The 16,274-nt window shown below is 44.6% G+C and overlaps 1 protein-coding gene across 1 annotated transcript in view; it reads left to right on the top strand.

Moving 5' to 3' along the window:
- The window catches only part of SIN3B (SIN3 transcription regulator family member B), a 16,173-nt gene extending 2,107 nt beyond the window's left edge, over window positions 1–14,066 (top strand). Inside the window, exons 2-19 of the mRNA XM_035892329.1 lie at window positions 346–452; window positions 1,033–1,186; window positions 2,179–2,442; window positions 2,848–2,991; window positions 3,237–3,359; window positions 3,854–3,943; window positions 4,361–4,479; window positions 5,236–5,443; window positions 6,164–6,280; window positions 6,653–6,891; window positions 7,149–7,332; window positions 7,558–8,152; window positions 8,658–8,827; window positions 9,393–9,566; window positions 9,844–9,936; window positions 10,250–10,344; window positions 10,782–10,986; window positions 11,374–14,066. Coding sequence (XP_035748222.1) covers window positions 346–452; window positions 1,033–1,186; window positions 2,179–2,442; window positions 2,848–2,991; window positions 3,237–3,359; window positions 3,854–3,943; window positions 4,361–4,479; window positions 5,236–5,443; window positions 6,164–6,280; window positions 6,653–6,891; window positions 7,149–7,332; window positions 7,558–8,152; window positions 8,658–8,827; window positions 9,393–9,566; window positions 9,844–9,936; window positions 10,250–10,344; window positions 10,782–10,986; window positions 11,374–11,604 — 3,312 coding nt within the window. The 3' untranslated portion in view covers window positions 11,605–14,066. The remainder of the gene's footprint in view (window positions 1–345; window positions 453–1,032; window positions 1,187–2,178; window positions 2,443–2,847; window positions 2,992–3,236; window positions 3,360–3,853; window positions 3,944–4,360; window positions 4,480–5,235; window positions 5,444–6,163; window positions 6,281–6,652; window positions 6,892–7,148; window positions 7,333–7,557; window positions 8,153–8,657; window positions 8,828–9,392; window positions 9,567–9,843; window positions 9,937–10,249; window positions 10,345–10,781; window positions 10,987–11,373) is intronic.
- The last annotated feature ends 2,208 nt before the right edge of the window (window positions 14,067–16,274 follow it).

Consider the following 16,274-nt stretch of genomic DNA (forward strand, 5'->3'; position numbering starts at 1 on the left):
CCCAGGCCGGCTGTTCTCCTCCGGTACCGCGGTCATGCTCCCCGGGGATCTGTTCCCCTCTCCGCACTACCGTGCCCCCCTCCGTGCCCTCCAGCACCGTGAGGCCCACCTGCCCCCGTACGGTGGTGCCCCGCCGGGGCCCGTCTTCCTCACAGCCTCCCCGTCTGGTACCATCTGCCCCTCCATGGGCTGGTCCCCCTTCCCCGGTGCCGTGGGGCTCCCGCTGGGGCCTGTTCCCCCCTCCTTTAGTGCTGTGGGGTGCCCCTGCCCCCGTTCTGGGACCGTGGGGTGCCCCAGGGCCCGATCCCCCTTTCAGGGCCTCACCCGTGTTCTCTCACCCTGCAGGTGGAGGATGCGCTTTCCTACCTGGACCAGGTGAAGATCCGCTTTGGCAGCGACCCCGCCACCTACAACGGCTTCCTGGAGATCATGAAAGAGTTCAAGAGCCAGAGGTAAAGCCCAGGCCCTGCGCCCCAGGGCTGCTCCGGGGAGCTCCTCTGCCTTTGCAGGGGTCTCTCTGCCTTTGCGGGGGTCTCTCTGCCTTTGCAAGGTCCCCCAGCCTTCACGTAGTCTTTCCACCCTGCTGGCCTGTCCCTCAGTAGTGCAGTCACTAGATGTTGGAGGTGGAGGGTCTGTGTCCATCCCATCATTTTCCAGAGATGAAATCCCCAGGGAAAAGCAAATCTGTTTTTACTCCCCGCTCTGAAATGCAGATCTGGAAAATAAGTGAAGAAGCTTGAGTGCGGAGCCTCTCTGTGACCTGCCAGCCCTAGAGGCGATGGCTGTCATGCCCGTTTTGGGTAACCTGCACACTCCTTTCTCCTCTCTGTGGGTAACACTCCCAGTTTGAGGCTGCAGTGGATGGTGGTTATTCCCCCTGCTTGGGCTAATTGCTTGGGCTGAGGTTCCCAAACTTGCTTGTTAAAAAATTGCATCTCTAAGCAGCCAGATGCTTCACGTACCTCTGTAATTTGCTAGGCTTAACTTGTATGACTGATTTGAACACAAATAACAAACTCTCTTCAATTTTAGCATTGACACACCTGGAGTAATCCGACGTGTTTCACAGCTTTTCCATGAGCATCCCGACCTCATTGTAGGATTCAATGCTTTTCTCCCTCTGGGCTATAGGATAGAAATTCCAAAGAACGGGAAGTTAAGCATACAATCACCTTTGAATAGTCAGGTAGGTTATAGAGCTCGTATTCTCTAAATAAATTCTGTTACATATGTCGCTATACACATCTCTTGCACATTTTAGGCTATGTAGATTTACGTGTATGGCCCGTTGCTGAAGTTTTTATATGGTTTTCAAAGTCTATGATGATGGGTATAGTATAAATTTAAATATTTATTCTCAAACTAATTGTTAGTTTAGCTTACATAGGAGTGATATTCCTGCATGAAGCACCACTTCAAATGCTTCAGTCAGATTTGAAAACTGAATTTGTAATTGGCTCGACATATTTATATAGATTCTCAATCCGTGGTGTGTGTAGTGACAAATTTCAAAAAGAGATCCTGGAAGAATTGCGTTTCCAGTCTTCCGCTGAGGAACTGGGAAATGTGTTCAGGCAATAAGCAAAAAAATACGTACCGTCATGCAATTGCTAACATCCTGCAACGAAAGACATCTGCTGTAACACAGATGGGTGCATATTGGCCTCCTCTTCCTTTTTGTTGTTGTTTTGTGTTTGTAGAGGCTGAAACAGAGCTATTACCTGAATTCTGCTGATGAACTTGTGGTCTAATTAGCAGTAAATATCTTTTATGTCTCAGTTCCCTTAGATCTCTCTGTTGCTTAGAAGTTTGAGAGCTTTACATTTTAATATGTTTCTTAAAACTGACAGCTCCTCTGAAATAAAACCGTGGTAACAGAAACTGCGGTGTGTGTTTGCTGCACCCGCTCAAGTGCAGCGGATAATGCAGTGACAGTCAAAAGCGGTCAAGAGTCAGATGGTTCATAAGCTAGATATGACTTAGGGGATTTTTTTTTTTTAACTGATGGTGGTAATAAAGTAGGTAGGGAAAATTGTTGGCTAATTCAATATTTTTTCTTCCTTTTTCACAAGGTAATCTTTTTTAGCTAAACAGCTTGAAAATCCTGATGCTATATTGTTGTTGAACTTGAGCTGTGTTTCTGTACAAGTCACTGTCTTGTGTGTCTTGTGCCACTAGGTGCCCTCGGAGCCTGTGCCCAGCGCTCTCCCCGGCAGCGGGCTGTTGTTGCATTACTCACAGGAGAATTCGCACAATCACAGTGACTGCTCCGAGGAGTTCAGGCAACAGCTTCCATACAAAGAAGATAAATCCCAAATTCCTTTGGAGTCTGATTCTGTAGAGTTCAATAATGCTATCAGTTACGTGAATAAGATCAAAACACGTTTTCTTGACCATCCAGAAATTTACAGATCCTTTTTAGAAATTCTTCATACTTACCAGGTAAAAAGTCTTCCATGTAAGCGATTGTGGGTTTGCACTGCAGCTGTTTAACGAGTAGTTGTCAAATGAAATGTCTGCTGATTGAACAGGCTTATACAGTTCCCAAGCACTAGCCTTTGTCCAACAATTGCCTCATCGATATTCATGTCAAATGACCAAAGTGTGAAAATTGTGGAAATTCCCAGGGTCTGAGGTGTAAAGGGCTTGTATCTAGATCTGTCTTTTCCAACCTTTAGTGGATTTGGTGATATTCTGTGCAAAAGGATGCACTGTGAGAACCCTGGGCTATCATCTGGTAGTCGTTTCAAATTTGTGGAGCATGAGGTTTTTGGCTGAGCTGATGAGTTCCCTTGCACAGCAAGGTGGGGTTTTGATTCTGTTTAACATCTGTGCCTATCTTTTCAGAAAGAACAGCTGAACACTAAAGGCCGACCCTTTCGAGGCATGTCAGAGGAAGAAGTGTTTACCGAAGTAGCCAATCTCTTCAGGGGACAGGAGGATCTGCTTTCTGAGTTTGGACAGTTCCTCCCAGAGGCTAAAAGGTCTTTGGTATGTATATGCTTAGAATGAGGCAGAATATTGAATAATCTCTGTAGGTAGAATACATAAAGAAGCTTTAGGAATGCAAAACATTATGGGAACACATACAGCCAGAACTTTGCTCCTCTTCATTGTTTGGAATTTCACAGAACAAGTGACTCAAATAGATGTTCAGTGTTCTGTTCAGATTTATAGGGTTCTTTATGTGCGCCAACTGGGAAAAGAACATTGAAATCATTATTTATTTACTTCAGTTCACAGGAAATGGACCATGCGAAGTGAACAGTGTCCAAAAAACCGACCATGAGAAGAATCTGGAACACAGCAAAAAGCGATCCAGACCACTGCTGTTGCGTCCTGTTTCCGGCCCAGCAAAGGTGTCTTTTAGCAATTAAAAACTTAGAATAACCTGATATTACTCGTTGTGTTTAGATAATTGCTTAGATAAAGTTGTAATGGGCAGCATCTTTGAGGTCTGGAGGTGATAGGAGAACCAAAATTTCAAAATAATTTACTGTAGGAAAAGGGAATTTTTAAAGTATGCTTAAATGTGTGTGGTAACATGTCAAATACTAAATGTCAAGATCTTATGCACTAAGTATTGAGCCTGGAAAGGGACAATTTATTGCTTCTGCAAAGAAATCTTTCTTTGGAATTCTTTCTCAAGTGATCTTTTATTGTTGTTGTTTCTTCTTAGCAGGGAGTCATTTGCTAGAGATTGCTGTGGAGGACTTGACACAGCAATGCTAGATTGCTATCTGGGAAATACTGAGTGTCAGCCTTTGCAGAGAGCTGTTATATGTCAGCAAAGTGGAATTTGGTATCATTTGAGTCACAACATTTTAAGGATAACTGTTTTTTCTTTTAACAGAAGAAAATGAAACTGCGAGGTACCAAAGATCTGTCAGTAGCGACAGTGGGAAAATATGGAACACTGCAAGAGTTCTCCTTCTTTGACAAGGTCAGTATTTGGTCGTTCTCACGTGCTGTGGATTTATTTTCAACCATTAACTGGGTGGTTTTCTATACGATCTATGTGTCAGCACTTAGCAATTGCCTGACTTTTCAAGTGGTAGAGAAAGACAGACCAAGAAAAGACAAAATAGAAGGTTTGGAAGATTAATTCAAAATGATAATTAACCTTTTCCTGAACGCTGGTCTCTTACAGACGTGTTTTTCTCTGTTTTTCAGTGATGTTTCCTCACGGTGCCATCTGTAGTTAGTAGATTATTGTTTGAAACTGGGCATTTTTGTGCATATTCTCTTTTTATGTTGCAGCGTAGGCAGAGCTTTGTCACTTTACAGACTGATCAGAATATGAACGAAATGAAAGTGGTGTTCAAGTGACCTGATCATTTCTCTCCAAACTGTGCTTTAGGTGCGTAGGGTGCTAAAGAGTCAGGAAGTCTACGAAAATTTTCTCCGTTGCATTGCTCTCTTCAACCAGGAGCTGGTCTCTGGCTCTGAGTTGCTCCAGCTAGTTACACCATTTTTAGGGTAAGTTGCTGAGTACCTTCTCTGCTGTGTCGTACTTTTTAGGTCTTACTCTGTTACTTTTTGATAGACATTGTGAACTTTGTTGCTGAAGTTTTGGATTTAACTTCAGAAATATCTCCCAGGTAGATGCAAGAAATTAAAGGCTAATCCAAAAAATGGAGTAATAAAATCTGAATCTTTTAATGTATCTACACAACTCTTAAAGAGCCTTTTGGGGAGGATGTTTTCCCCTGGCTGTGCATCCAGTTGAAAGCCTCACAAGCAGCAGACTACCTGATGATATAATTCTAAATCACTGGGGGTAGAGAATCTCATGAATTCTGGAGGATGGTCTCTGTTCATACTCCCTGTTCTAATCTCTCAAAATGTAATACAGGTATAAACATGAAATCTCAGAACAGAGCTGTGAAAAGGATAAATAGTTCTAGCTCTGGTGTGAGCCTCTTGTGCTGTTTGGCTTCCAGCAGAAGAGGGAGAGTCAGATGGCAAGGATCCGTGGGTCCTCAGCCAGTTAAGGGGAGTATTCATGAAGCTGTGAAGGGAAATTGTTTCCTGCCTTAAGTCAAAAAAATCCCTAAAGTAATTCAGAGAGAGTGATAACAGAGGTAAAACATTGGTGAAAGATTTCTCACTGAGATGCTAAGTTACTAAAGAGTCAGATGTTTAGATTTTCTTGCTCACTTTTATGACACGCATTAGCCACCCTAAAACTGTTGGAGTGAAATAACAAAATACGCTTATTTGTGGTTTTTGAAGGAAATTCCCAGAACTCTTTGCACAGTTCAAGTCCTTTCTTGGTGTGAAAGAGCTTTCATTTGCTTCTCCACTGAGCGACCGATCTGGGGATGGAATGAGTCGGGAAATCGATTATGCTTCCTGCAAGCGCATAGGATCAAGTTACCGGGCTCTCCCAAAAACCTATCAGCAGCCAAAGTGCAGTGGAAGAACAGCCATTTGCAAGGAGGTACTTTGGATCAACCTATTCAATCCCTGAACACTCATTGCACTTAGGTAGCTTGAAGTGGGGTAGTTAGTGCGACAGCACGTGGATCCCCCCCTTTAATGCTGATTAGCCAGCTTTAATCTCACATCAGTTATTCATCCAATTTATTGGAGTAAGAGTATCCACATGCATTTCACTAATTTTATCTAAACCCGTCTCAAATCACATCTTTAACGTCTTTTGAGTCTGTGTGCATACACAAATTTATTCCTGTAGACAGAAAAGAATATTAAATAGCCTGACATTAATTTTCTAGCAGTGGATCAATATGGCCTTTAGAAACAGTTTTTCTCCTGAAAGAGCACGGTGAGGCAGTGTCTTATGTGCTGCTGTTCTCCCTGAGAACAGAAAACTACAGCACAGGTGCTCCCACCTCTTGCTGTTGGCAACTCTGTCTCCTTTACTTACAGTTGCTGATTACTGCAGGGTGATCTCTGTGGTTTGTGAGATGATAGTGAAGGTGCTTTCGAGCATTCTGAGCGGGGCCCTGGCACAGTTCCACACAGACCTCTGATCTTCTGAGGAGCAGTCATGACTGTGACTTGTGAACTAGGTCTGAAACTTCTATTAGAAACTCAGGGATCAACTGTGCAAAAATAAACTAGAGAAGTATTGGACCGCATGAGAAGGGCTCTAAGCTCATAAGGCTCTGTTCAATGTCGTGTCTTTGCACTGTTGCAGGTGTTAAACGATACCTGGGTTTCATTTCCATCCTGGTCTGAAGACTCCACTTTTGTCAGCTCCAAGAAGACTCCTTATGAAGAGCAGCTGCACCGCTGTGAAGATGAGCGGTTTGAGGTACCTCTGCTAGTGAGCTTGCTGTCTGCCTGTCTGCCTCCTCAGGAAGCAGAACTTCTAGCTACGAGGATTTTGACTGAATCAATTGGCGGCCAAATGCTGAAAGTTCTATTAGTGTTCATTGGTTTGAGCTAGAGGTTGGTGTTTTCCACTTGCTTGGAGTCTAATAGTTCTTTCTAGGCCTGAGTCCAGTTCTAAAAAGCATGTTACCTTTGGGAGAACTGGCCGAGGTATATTTTCCAGTAAGAAACCTGGCTGATGCTTCTTAGCTCCACCCAGTGGGGCTGGAATGCATGCCACAAACCTGGCGCCGCTGGTCTCCATTTTCCTGCTATGCCTGTTCTTAAACTGTCTTTTGTGAACTCTTAACAGTTGGATGTTGTCTTGGAGACCAATTTAGCCACAATACGCGTGCTGGAGAGTGTGCAGAAAAAACTGTCACGACTGACTCAAGAGGATCAGGAGAAATTTCGACTGGATGATTGCTTGGGAGGAACATCAGAAGTGATCCAGCGCAGAGCCATCTATCGCATCTATGGTGATAAAGCACCAGAGATCATTGAAAGTCTTAAGAAAAACCCAGTTACTGCAGTTCCTGTTGTTCTTAAGAGGTAATTCCCGTTCTCCTGTGTTCACCTGGGTTCTTTAAGAAACTGATACAGAATTTTTAAAGCATTTTTAAACAACTCTTTCCTGTAGGTGTTGTTTCAAAGGATAGCTCATCTTCAGTGGTGGTGCTTTTTTTTGTTTATTACTTCCAGGAATACTGAGAAGTTTTTGGTGCATCACAGTTGGCTACATTAAAAATGCTTTGTGTGTATTCCTGTGGTTGTCTTTTTGAACTGAAGTAGATTATACATTTATGCAGATTGAAAGCAAAAGAAGAGGAATGGCGGGAGGCCCAGCAGGGCTTCAACAAAATATGGCGGGAGCAGTATGAGAAAGCCTACCTGAAGTCCCTTGACCACCAGGCCGTCAACTTCAAACAAAATGACACCAAAGCTTTGCGCTCCAAGAGCTTGCTGAATGAAATAGAGAGTGTCTATGACGAGGTGCGTACGCTAGTAAATAATCCATCCTATATGTCCTTCATTTATAGTATACCCTAGAAGTTTACATAGCACCTGGGACCATGTTGAAGCGGTAGTGCTCTGAAGAGTTCTCAGTCAAAAATGACTGTCCTAAGCATAGCGTTAACACTGGCTTATTTCTTCTGGCAGGAATGGCTCTTGAGCATGGATTGGAAGGATCTTTATCTGTTTGTCTCTTGATTACAGCATCAGGAGCAGCATTCGGAGGGGAGAAGTTCGTCCACAAATGAGCCTCATCTTATCTTTATCTATGAAGATAAGCAGATTTTGGAAGATGCAGCATCTCTTATCAGCTATTACGTAAAAAGGCAGCCTACTATCCAAAAGGAGGATCAAGCAACCATCCGGCAGATCGTGCATCACTTCATACCTGAGCTGTTTTTCTCTCAGCCCCCTGAGCACAGTATTTCTGAAGAATCAACAGATGAGGACAGAGAAAACCATCAGGGGCAGAACCTGGATACTCCTGAGCTACGGAAAAAACACGTGCCTGGGCCTCCAAGCAGTCCTTTGGAGGCAAAAGCAACCTTCTGTGATGTTACAGCTGCTGAGCCCCACAACACTCTGGATGATGTTTACAGTCTATTCTTTGTCAATAATAATTGGTATTTCTTCCTCCGCCTTCACCAGACTCTGTGCTCAAGGCTCCTAAAGATTTATCGTCAAGCTCAGAAGCAGCTTCTAGAATATCGGACTGAAAAAGAGAGAGAGAAACTCCTTTGTGAGGGAAGAAAAGAAAAAACCAACGATCCAGCCATGGAACTAAGACTGAAGCAACCAAGTAAGAATAATCTGGGACATAGTCCATTCTTAATGCTCTGGTTGCTAGGGCTCGATTGTATGTATCTGAGTAACTGAGACCGGCAGGCAGGTCTGTACGGAATGTTGAGGTGCAAGCCTCCAGTATATTTGTGATTTGTGGCTACAGCTAATTTAACAGGATAGCTACTTTGTAATTTATCTTCTGAGGGATCTCACGGGTAGCTCATAGAGACTTCTCGCAAGCCCACTGTTGTCGGATGTTCTCAAGTGTCTCATTGTATTAATCTGTTACTTTGACTTAAAATGTAAATGGCTCCACAACGAGATAGTTAACTAGACAAGGCAGTCATGGGAGTGCATGAGATAAAACTGTTACAGCCTGTCAGCACTCCTTACAGAGAACGGTCCGTCAGCGTGTTCTCGATGCCGAATGTCAGGGTTGTTGAGCAGTGCTGTCCCTTGTACTTCTTGACTTCGCTCTGCCTCTCACATGCACTAAGTGACTGCGCTTTTCCCCTACCCAGGTGAGGTGGAACTGGAGGAGTACTACCCCGCGTTCCTGGATATGGTGAGGAGTCTGCTGGATGGGAATATTGACCCAACGCAGTATGAGGACACTCTGAGGGAGATGTTCACTATCCATGCCTATATTGGCTTTACTATGGACAAACTGGTGCAGAATATTGTCCGCCAGGTAACTAATTTGATGGCTGTGCTGTGTGTTTGGGGCCGCACATCTCCCTTCTATAGACAGATAACTTTCTCACAGTACCCTGTAAGGCAAGGACTTGCTAAACTTAAAGCAAATTCATAGAAAAGTTACATATTTAGAGGAAACACTCTAACAGAAGTTCAGTGAGATAGTTCAGCTTCAGTACAGGGACCACCAAAGGGGATTTACTTCAGGAAGAGTTGGTGTTTTCCAACATTTTTTGGGTACCAGTCTTTTCAAAACTCCGCCATTCCCAAAATACATCTAAGGCAAAAAAACCCAAAACCCAAACCCAGTCCTTTTTACTCAAATCTGTCTTCTAATTGTAGTTTTGTTACAGTTAAGGCACATCAGCCCCTCACTCTTCTCTGTTCCTTTTATTGCAAAGTGATGAGAGAGAGTGAAATGTGTGAAGTCTCTGAAATTAAAACTTTGCTGCTTCATCTGAGGTGTGATGCTGTGCTGAGTTTTGTGCTGCATTCATAACACACTGGAGTTTACTCTTGGCCCAGACTTGCTGACTGAATTCCCCCTTTTTTAATGGAAGCTTCACCATCTAGTGAGCGATGACATCTGCTTGAAGGTTGTTGAGCTCTACCTGAACGAAAGGAAGCGCGGTGCTGCTGGAGGTAACTTATCCTCTAGGTGTGTCCGGGCAGCAAAGGAGACCAGCTATCAGTGGAAGGCTGAACGTTGCATGGCGGATGAGAATTGTTTCAAGGTAAGAACTTGCTGCCAGGGAACTTCACAAAGTGACTGTGGCACTCTACCTGGGAGAAGTGGGTTTGGAAGCTCCAAGGCCACAATGGTGAGAGAGAGCAGTATGGAGAGAGGGTACCAAAACCAGAGCGTAGACAGTGAAGTGGCACACTGCCTCACTTTTCAGCCTTGCTTACTTCTCTCCTAGCTTGTATTTGTTGTCCAAATGACTTGTGAAGGTACAGCATTTTATTGTGGACTCATGTGGCCAATATCTTGTGCCTGTAACTTTATTACAGGTAATGTTTCTTCAGCGGAAAGGACAGGTGATCATGACCATTGAGCTTCTGGATACGGAAGAAACCCAGACAGAAGATCCTGTGGAGGTCCAGGTAATGTCGCAGTGACCATGGAGTCTACTGCACCATGGACAAAGCAGATGTCTAAGAATGCTTTCCTGCTTTCTTGAGCCAAACTGTGAGACTTTGCCAGGAGGAGAAGTTTACCTGGGAGGTGGGAAGATTACACAGGGGCTGTGGTCATTGGCAGAAATGGGTATGTTAGCAAAAGAGTTTCAACATAAATCAGCTTGGGGTTGAGTGAGATACCAGCAGCTTCGTAAAAACCAGCTTGGAAATAAGTTCTTTGCAGTGGTGTTTGTCTTGATGAGAGCAAAATCCGACTTGAAATTGGTCTCTTGTGTAGCACCTGGCTAACTACATGGAGCAGTACGTTGGGGTAGAAGGAGCTCCAAACAACCAGAATGATGGCTTCTTACTGAAACCGGTCTTTCTGCAAAGGTGAGCACGTTTCCTCTCCTGAGTCACACCTGCAGCAGCTGGTGCTGCTTCCTCTCCGCATGTGTGGCAGTGATTTTAGGTGATGTGCCATACAAGAAATGCTAGGGAAATGTGAGATCCAAAGGGGCTGCTCTAGTCCAGTGCACTGCATAAGAATGCTGCAGAAAAAAATTTATGACTGCTGCATTGAGGTTTGTTCATGAACCTGTGTTTAGGATGGAGTGGGACTGTCTAAGCGGTCCCTTCTGGGAGGAATTTGAGGTCTAATTTGTTCCCATTTCACTAAGTATTTATCAGAGTGTGTGGAGAAGGATCCTGGAGAAAGTCTGAAAACTAAATTGAAACACAAATTTCGTACTTGTGCTGTCAGCTCTGCTGGCTTAAGAGAACAGATAACCATGTCTGACACATGCTTCGTAATCCTTGTTTTGTTATAGAAACCTAAAAAAGTTTCGCAAGTGGCAATGTAAGCAAGTGAGAGCTCTGCGTAGCGAAGTGAAGAGCTCCTGGAAGAGGCTGATTGGGGTTGAAAGTGCCTGCAACGTGGACTGCCGGTTCAAGCTCAACACCCACAAAATGATGTTCATCATGAACTCGGAGGATTACATGTACAGGCGGGGAGCTCTCTGCCGAGCCAAGCAGGTGCATCTCCTATTACTCTCTCTGCAGCTCAGGCAGTAGCAGAGGTTGAGGATGTGAGCCAAAAGACAGGTACCGATAAGAAGTCTTGTGGCTGAATTCCTGCAAACTACACCCAGAAGTTACTACTCTGTGTTGGATGAAACATGGAGGAGAGCTGGTAAATGCTCTGTACTTTGGTTTAGTTTAGCAGCCTTTACTTTACCGTGCAAATTTTAAGGGGGAGTGGCAAACATTAAGAAATAGAGATCTTTAAATGCAGGTATGCGGTTTCCTCTTACACTGTTTGTGTTGTGTTGTAAAGCGTGCACACCTCAGACACACAAAGAGGTGAAGGTTTTGGCTTCTCCCCCAGAAACCTCTCAGTGATCTTTACTGTCCTGCTTTCAGGTCCAGCCAATGGTGCTGCTGAAGCATCACCAGCAGTTTGAAGAGTGGCACAATAGGTGGCTAGAAGAGAACGTGACCATGGAGGCAGTGGATGTAGTTCAAGACTGGCTCATGGGAGACGAAGACGAGGAGATGGTGCCCTGTAAAACAACTTGTGAGACGGTGAATGTCCATGGGGTCCCAGTGAACAGATACAGAGTTCAGTACAGCCGCCGTCCAGCTTCACCGTGAGCAGAGACTTGTTCCTGGGACCAAGACGAATAGGAGCGTCGCTGGTGAAATACATTTACTCTGAGAATAGTGGTGGGAATGCAATGTATGTATTAATGATATTTATCCAAACAGCATTTTACTTCGGATTATGATGTATTTTCCATATGGCATAGACTTGTCTCCTTGCAGTGTAATCCTCCAGCCATCACGAAGAGACTTCTAAAAGCTTTATGGGAAGAGGGCTCTTGGCATCGCCACACACTTTTTAGTAGTTTCCTAGCTTTAGGCCGCTGCTGACCAGCCAATACTGGAAGGCTGAGTGAGGGGGTCAGCCTCTGGGCGAACTACCACTAGTGACTTTGTTGGAGAGATGGAGTGGGGCTGGTGTTTGAGCAGATGCTGGCAGCTGCTTCCACTTTTGAAGGGTTTAATGTTCCCCATCTTCCTGAATTTATGCCGTCTTGGAGCCTGCAGAACTCTTCAATGAAACTTCCGAGTGCCAGCAGGACTGAGAGCACCTGGCACAGATTGTTAGCCCCGCTCTGGGCTGCTTCATTGTCTGTGTGTGCTAATAAGGCAACGAATGCAGTATTTGTTACTGGTGCTCTGGTGAGAAAAATGCCAAAACTGAAAGAAGGGTGAATGGCGTATTGAACGCTCTGACTCTCACTCGTCAACTAAGTATTTTGGAGCATGAACTAAGGGGAAGAAGCTCTCTGAGCTGCAGTGCTAGGCAAGAGAGCATTTTGCGGTGCAAGACAGCCTAGGCCGTCAGCTATCCCTCTGCAGATGTGCACCGGATCCCGTGTTGTTGCTTTGTGAACTTAATGACCTGCTGCAGACTCTGCCTTCTCAGATCTGGAGCTGCTTGGAGCGTGTGCGTGGGGAGGAATATCCATTGCGAGGTCTGGCCTATTTTCTTTTTTTTTTTTTTTTTTTTTTCTCCGTATTTTGCATGTTAATTGGCAGCCTCTGGAGACTGCGTCCTCAGGCGCTTCGCTTTCCTTGTGCATGCCCGGACTCCGTGGTTCCGCTGGGTTGTACCACTTCAGCAACATCAGTAGATGGAGCTCTCGCAGCACAGTGTTTGCACTGGATCTGAGGTTTGTCCCAGATACTTTGCTCTTTCTGCTGGGTCAGCACAGATGCTGTATTTGCAGTGACACATGGAAATCTGTAATGGGCAGTGTTAAATCCAGCCACAACCGTCGTCGACAGGCTTGTCCACTGAACCGTCTGTACTTCTTATCTAAGCTTCTTCTAAGCAATGAAACCTAACAAAAAAACCTACCACGAACCATGCAGAACACTACGTCGTCAATTGTCTGACTTAATCTATTGAAAAATCAAGAAAATGTAGTTGTGTCTGTCCTGCAGCCCCACTGTGACTTCGCTCTTGTTTTTCAGGGGCCAAGGGCAAGCACACTGTCCATGGAGTATATTACAGACATCATGTCTTGAGGCAGGCCCAGCCTCCTTTCAGCTCTGCTTCCAACTTTTTTTCCTGGCTTTTGGAGAAATCAGCTCCCCACCCCGATATTTTCTGTGGCTTTGATTTTTCGGTTATAATTTCTGCCAGACCTAAGTAGCAGCCTGTAGGATTTGTCCTGGGTTATTTCCACTGTACAACATTTGGTTTTGCAATTGTCTCACTTGACAGTAGAAAAATTGGCCTTTGGGGTACGTTTAATAGAAAACTGTACTGACTCTTTGTCTTTTTTGCAAAAATAATCTGTAGGAGGGAAGGAGGGAGGCCAGTCTCTGGCATTTGTGGCCACTTGCACAACCACTGCCAGCAGAGAACTTTTCATCAAGAACTCACGTTCTAGGTGTCTGTGTCCCTGTTAAATTTTGGTTACCGAAATGATGTGAAGGTTCTTCCCCTGCTCTTCTTGCAGTAAGTGATAAAGATGCTGACTGTGTAGCTACGTGAGGGCTGGGTGGAGGGGCGGGGGGACAAGCCCAGTGCAAAGCACAGCGTCCCCCTTTTGCTTCCAGACAGCTCAACAAAATGCACCTCAGTCCTGTTCACCTCTCTGCTGTCTTGCAGTGGAGATGACAACTGTGCCAAATTTTATGGTTTTATGATACAGAAAAATGTTTACTAGAAAATAGGTTGCAACTTGTGGCTTAAAATGCATTTGATTCCAAGCATACCAGGGTGTAGGAGGGTAACATCCTGTTCCATCTCCCCATTTTAAGTGTACTTCAGGTATTTTTAAGCATCCTTATTTTGTAAACCTTAATTTATAATCTGATCAGATTAAGTGAGACTTTTGCCCTTTACAGTGCTATTGTCTCAGAAATGAGAGTAGCAAATTATGTGAATGGAATAAGCGGGCAGTGCAGGTTTGAGAGTGGCTTGCTAATGTCTGAGAGTTTAAGCTCGACCGCTGTGTATCTGCTAGCGCGACCTTGATTCAAGAGTTTGTTCTTCCATTTTTTTGAAGGATCTTTGCTTTTGGGCTTGTAATTGCTTTGCCAGCTCTTTGAATGTAGTTTTTTTTTTATATTTATTTGCACATTCAAGTAAAATAAAATACTGATTTTAAAAGTCTGCAGCTCTCACTGGTTTAAATTTGTTTTAAATTAATTTAAACTTTCTGACAATCCCCGGAATTGATTTTCTCACACCTGAAACTGAATTTGAAATGGTAGAAAAATGCAGTTGGAAAGTTGGATGAACTTCTCTTCAAGCAGCTGCAGGACAGGCTGCAGGACGTAATGATTCAGATGAGTGCCGACTCGCTTCCAGGGGGCCAGCAGGCAGCAAATCTTTAACCTTGCCTGCTCTGAGAAGTTAGTGGGCAGTAAGCATGTGTAAGCTAGTGCCCTAGCTAACGTAAAAGGGAAAGACATTTCCGGCAAGCAGCGTGCAGTGGTAGTGCCCGTGGCTCTGTACTTGCGTGCCTGCTGCCAAGGCCTCTCAGAGCAAAGGGCTGTGGCTGGAGGAGAGCAGGGGAGTCCATGGGGTGGCACAGTTGCTCCACGCGGGGACAGGTGTCACAAAAAAGCGTGTAGTGCCAGCAAAGCACAGCTTTTTTGCAGATCGGTTTATTTCTAGCAGTACCTTTTGCTACAAGAGGTGTGGTGCAAAAATATAGTCCAGGCCTGGCCCCCAAGTACTCACACGCTAAATACAGCAGGCATTCAAGGGAAGTGACTGATTCCAGTTCCGAAATCTCTAAGCACATCTGCTACAGGTTAAGCCAATACAACTGCAACCATGAAAATAACCCTCCACCCGCCTTTCCCTCAACCTCCCCGAATTCCTGGGTAATAACATGTTTAACTGTGTTCCCTGTGAGCTCTGCACAACAAATGAATGTGTAGATTTTGCAAATTAAGTTGTAGTGATGTGACCCAGATCTGATAGCAGTTTCCTTTACATCATTTTCAACACTTCCGTTGCCATAACAAAAGGCAACTCTGCTTTCTGTGCAGCGTGTGACTTGCTCACAGGGAAACAAACTGTTGTTCTCCTAATAACAATCCTCTGATGCATAAGTTGCATGGAATAATTTGATTAAAATGATGGTAGTGGTGTCTCAGAGGAACTCAGTCCACTTTATGCAAGTCTCCTCGCAGAGATCTTGGACTTTGCACAAAGAGGACATTCCCTGTGCTCACGGGGAGGGACGGCCAGATCTGACATCACCCAAGAGCAGTTGGAGATCTCGGCAAGTGGACGTTGTGTGGCAACGACAAAGACAGCTTAAAAATATCTTTCAGGTTTGTAGAATGGAATAAGAATTACTGGGTTTTGAAATTAAATTAAGAATTGCTAACAGGAGTACCTGAGTTCAGTATTTAGTGTTACAGGGGTTGGGTTTTTTTAACCTGTTTTGGTATCACAGTGATGCACAGAGAGAAAGACGGGGCTGCGAACCGGTCTGGAATCACCTGTGAAAACATGAGTTGAGTTTTTCTTCATGCCTTAGCCACTCCCTTGCATTAGAACTGAGTAACTCAACCTTAATGAAACCAGAAGTACCTTCCACTCATCAAAATTAACCTTAAAGACTAAATTAAAGTCTAGCAATTCTAAACCACACCTGTGCTAAAGGATGAGTCCAAAAAGAATCATCTGAGAGCCAGTGCTGAGAAGGGATGTTGTCTGTATCAGGCAAGGCAGCCCCTACCCCAAGCATCATTTTCTTGCTGAGAAAGGACCAAAAGTATCTATTCCAGAACACCTAGTGAGTTGTAGGGATGCTAATAACCCTCAAATATTCCTGAAAAATGGCTTCATGTGGACTTCCTACACTCTGAAGTGAAAATCCAAGCAAGCAGAAGGCTAGTTCTGAAAAAAACCACAACCCTGTCTCCCCAGAAGTATGAACACCAGCATAAGGCTTACAAGCGGTGAGGAGAATGTGAGCACAAAAGGTGTGGCATAACCAAGGGAAAAGATTGGGTGGGATCCCAGTGGAACAGGAGAACTGTGGAACAAGCAGAAGAGGAGAGGCAGGGAGATGCCCTGGAGCTGTGGAGAGTCTCAGGGTGATGGCGAGAGACCTGACAAAGCAAGAGGAAGGGGAGCTGGTGGGTTGGCAAAGTCAGGAAGAACGCCCAAGGCATGAGGTCATCTTGTACGTGCCAGAGCCTGCAAAGACAAATCTGGGGTGGGGAGATCCTGGTTCAAAGGACCATCGTTTCTATTTCAATAGTCAGTGGAAGTTTTCTGT

Source organism: Egretta garzetta, unplaced genomic scaffold (assembly GCF_000687185.1).
Source record: "Egretta garzetta isolate BGI_Z169 unplaced genomic scaffold, ASM68718v1 scaffold4, whole genome shotgun sequence".
NCBI classification, from domain to species: Eukaryota; Metazoa; Chordata; class Aves; order Pelecaniformes; family Ardeidae; genus Egretta; species Egretta garzetta.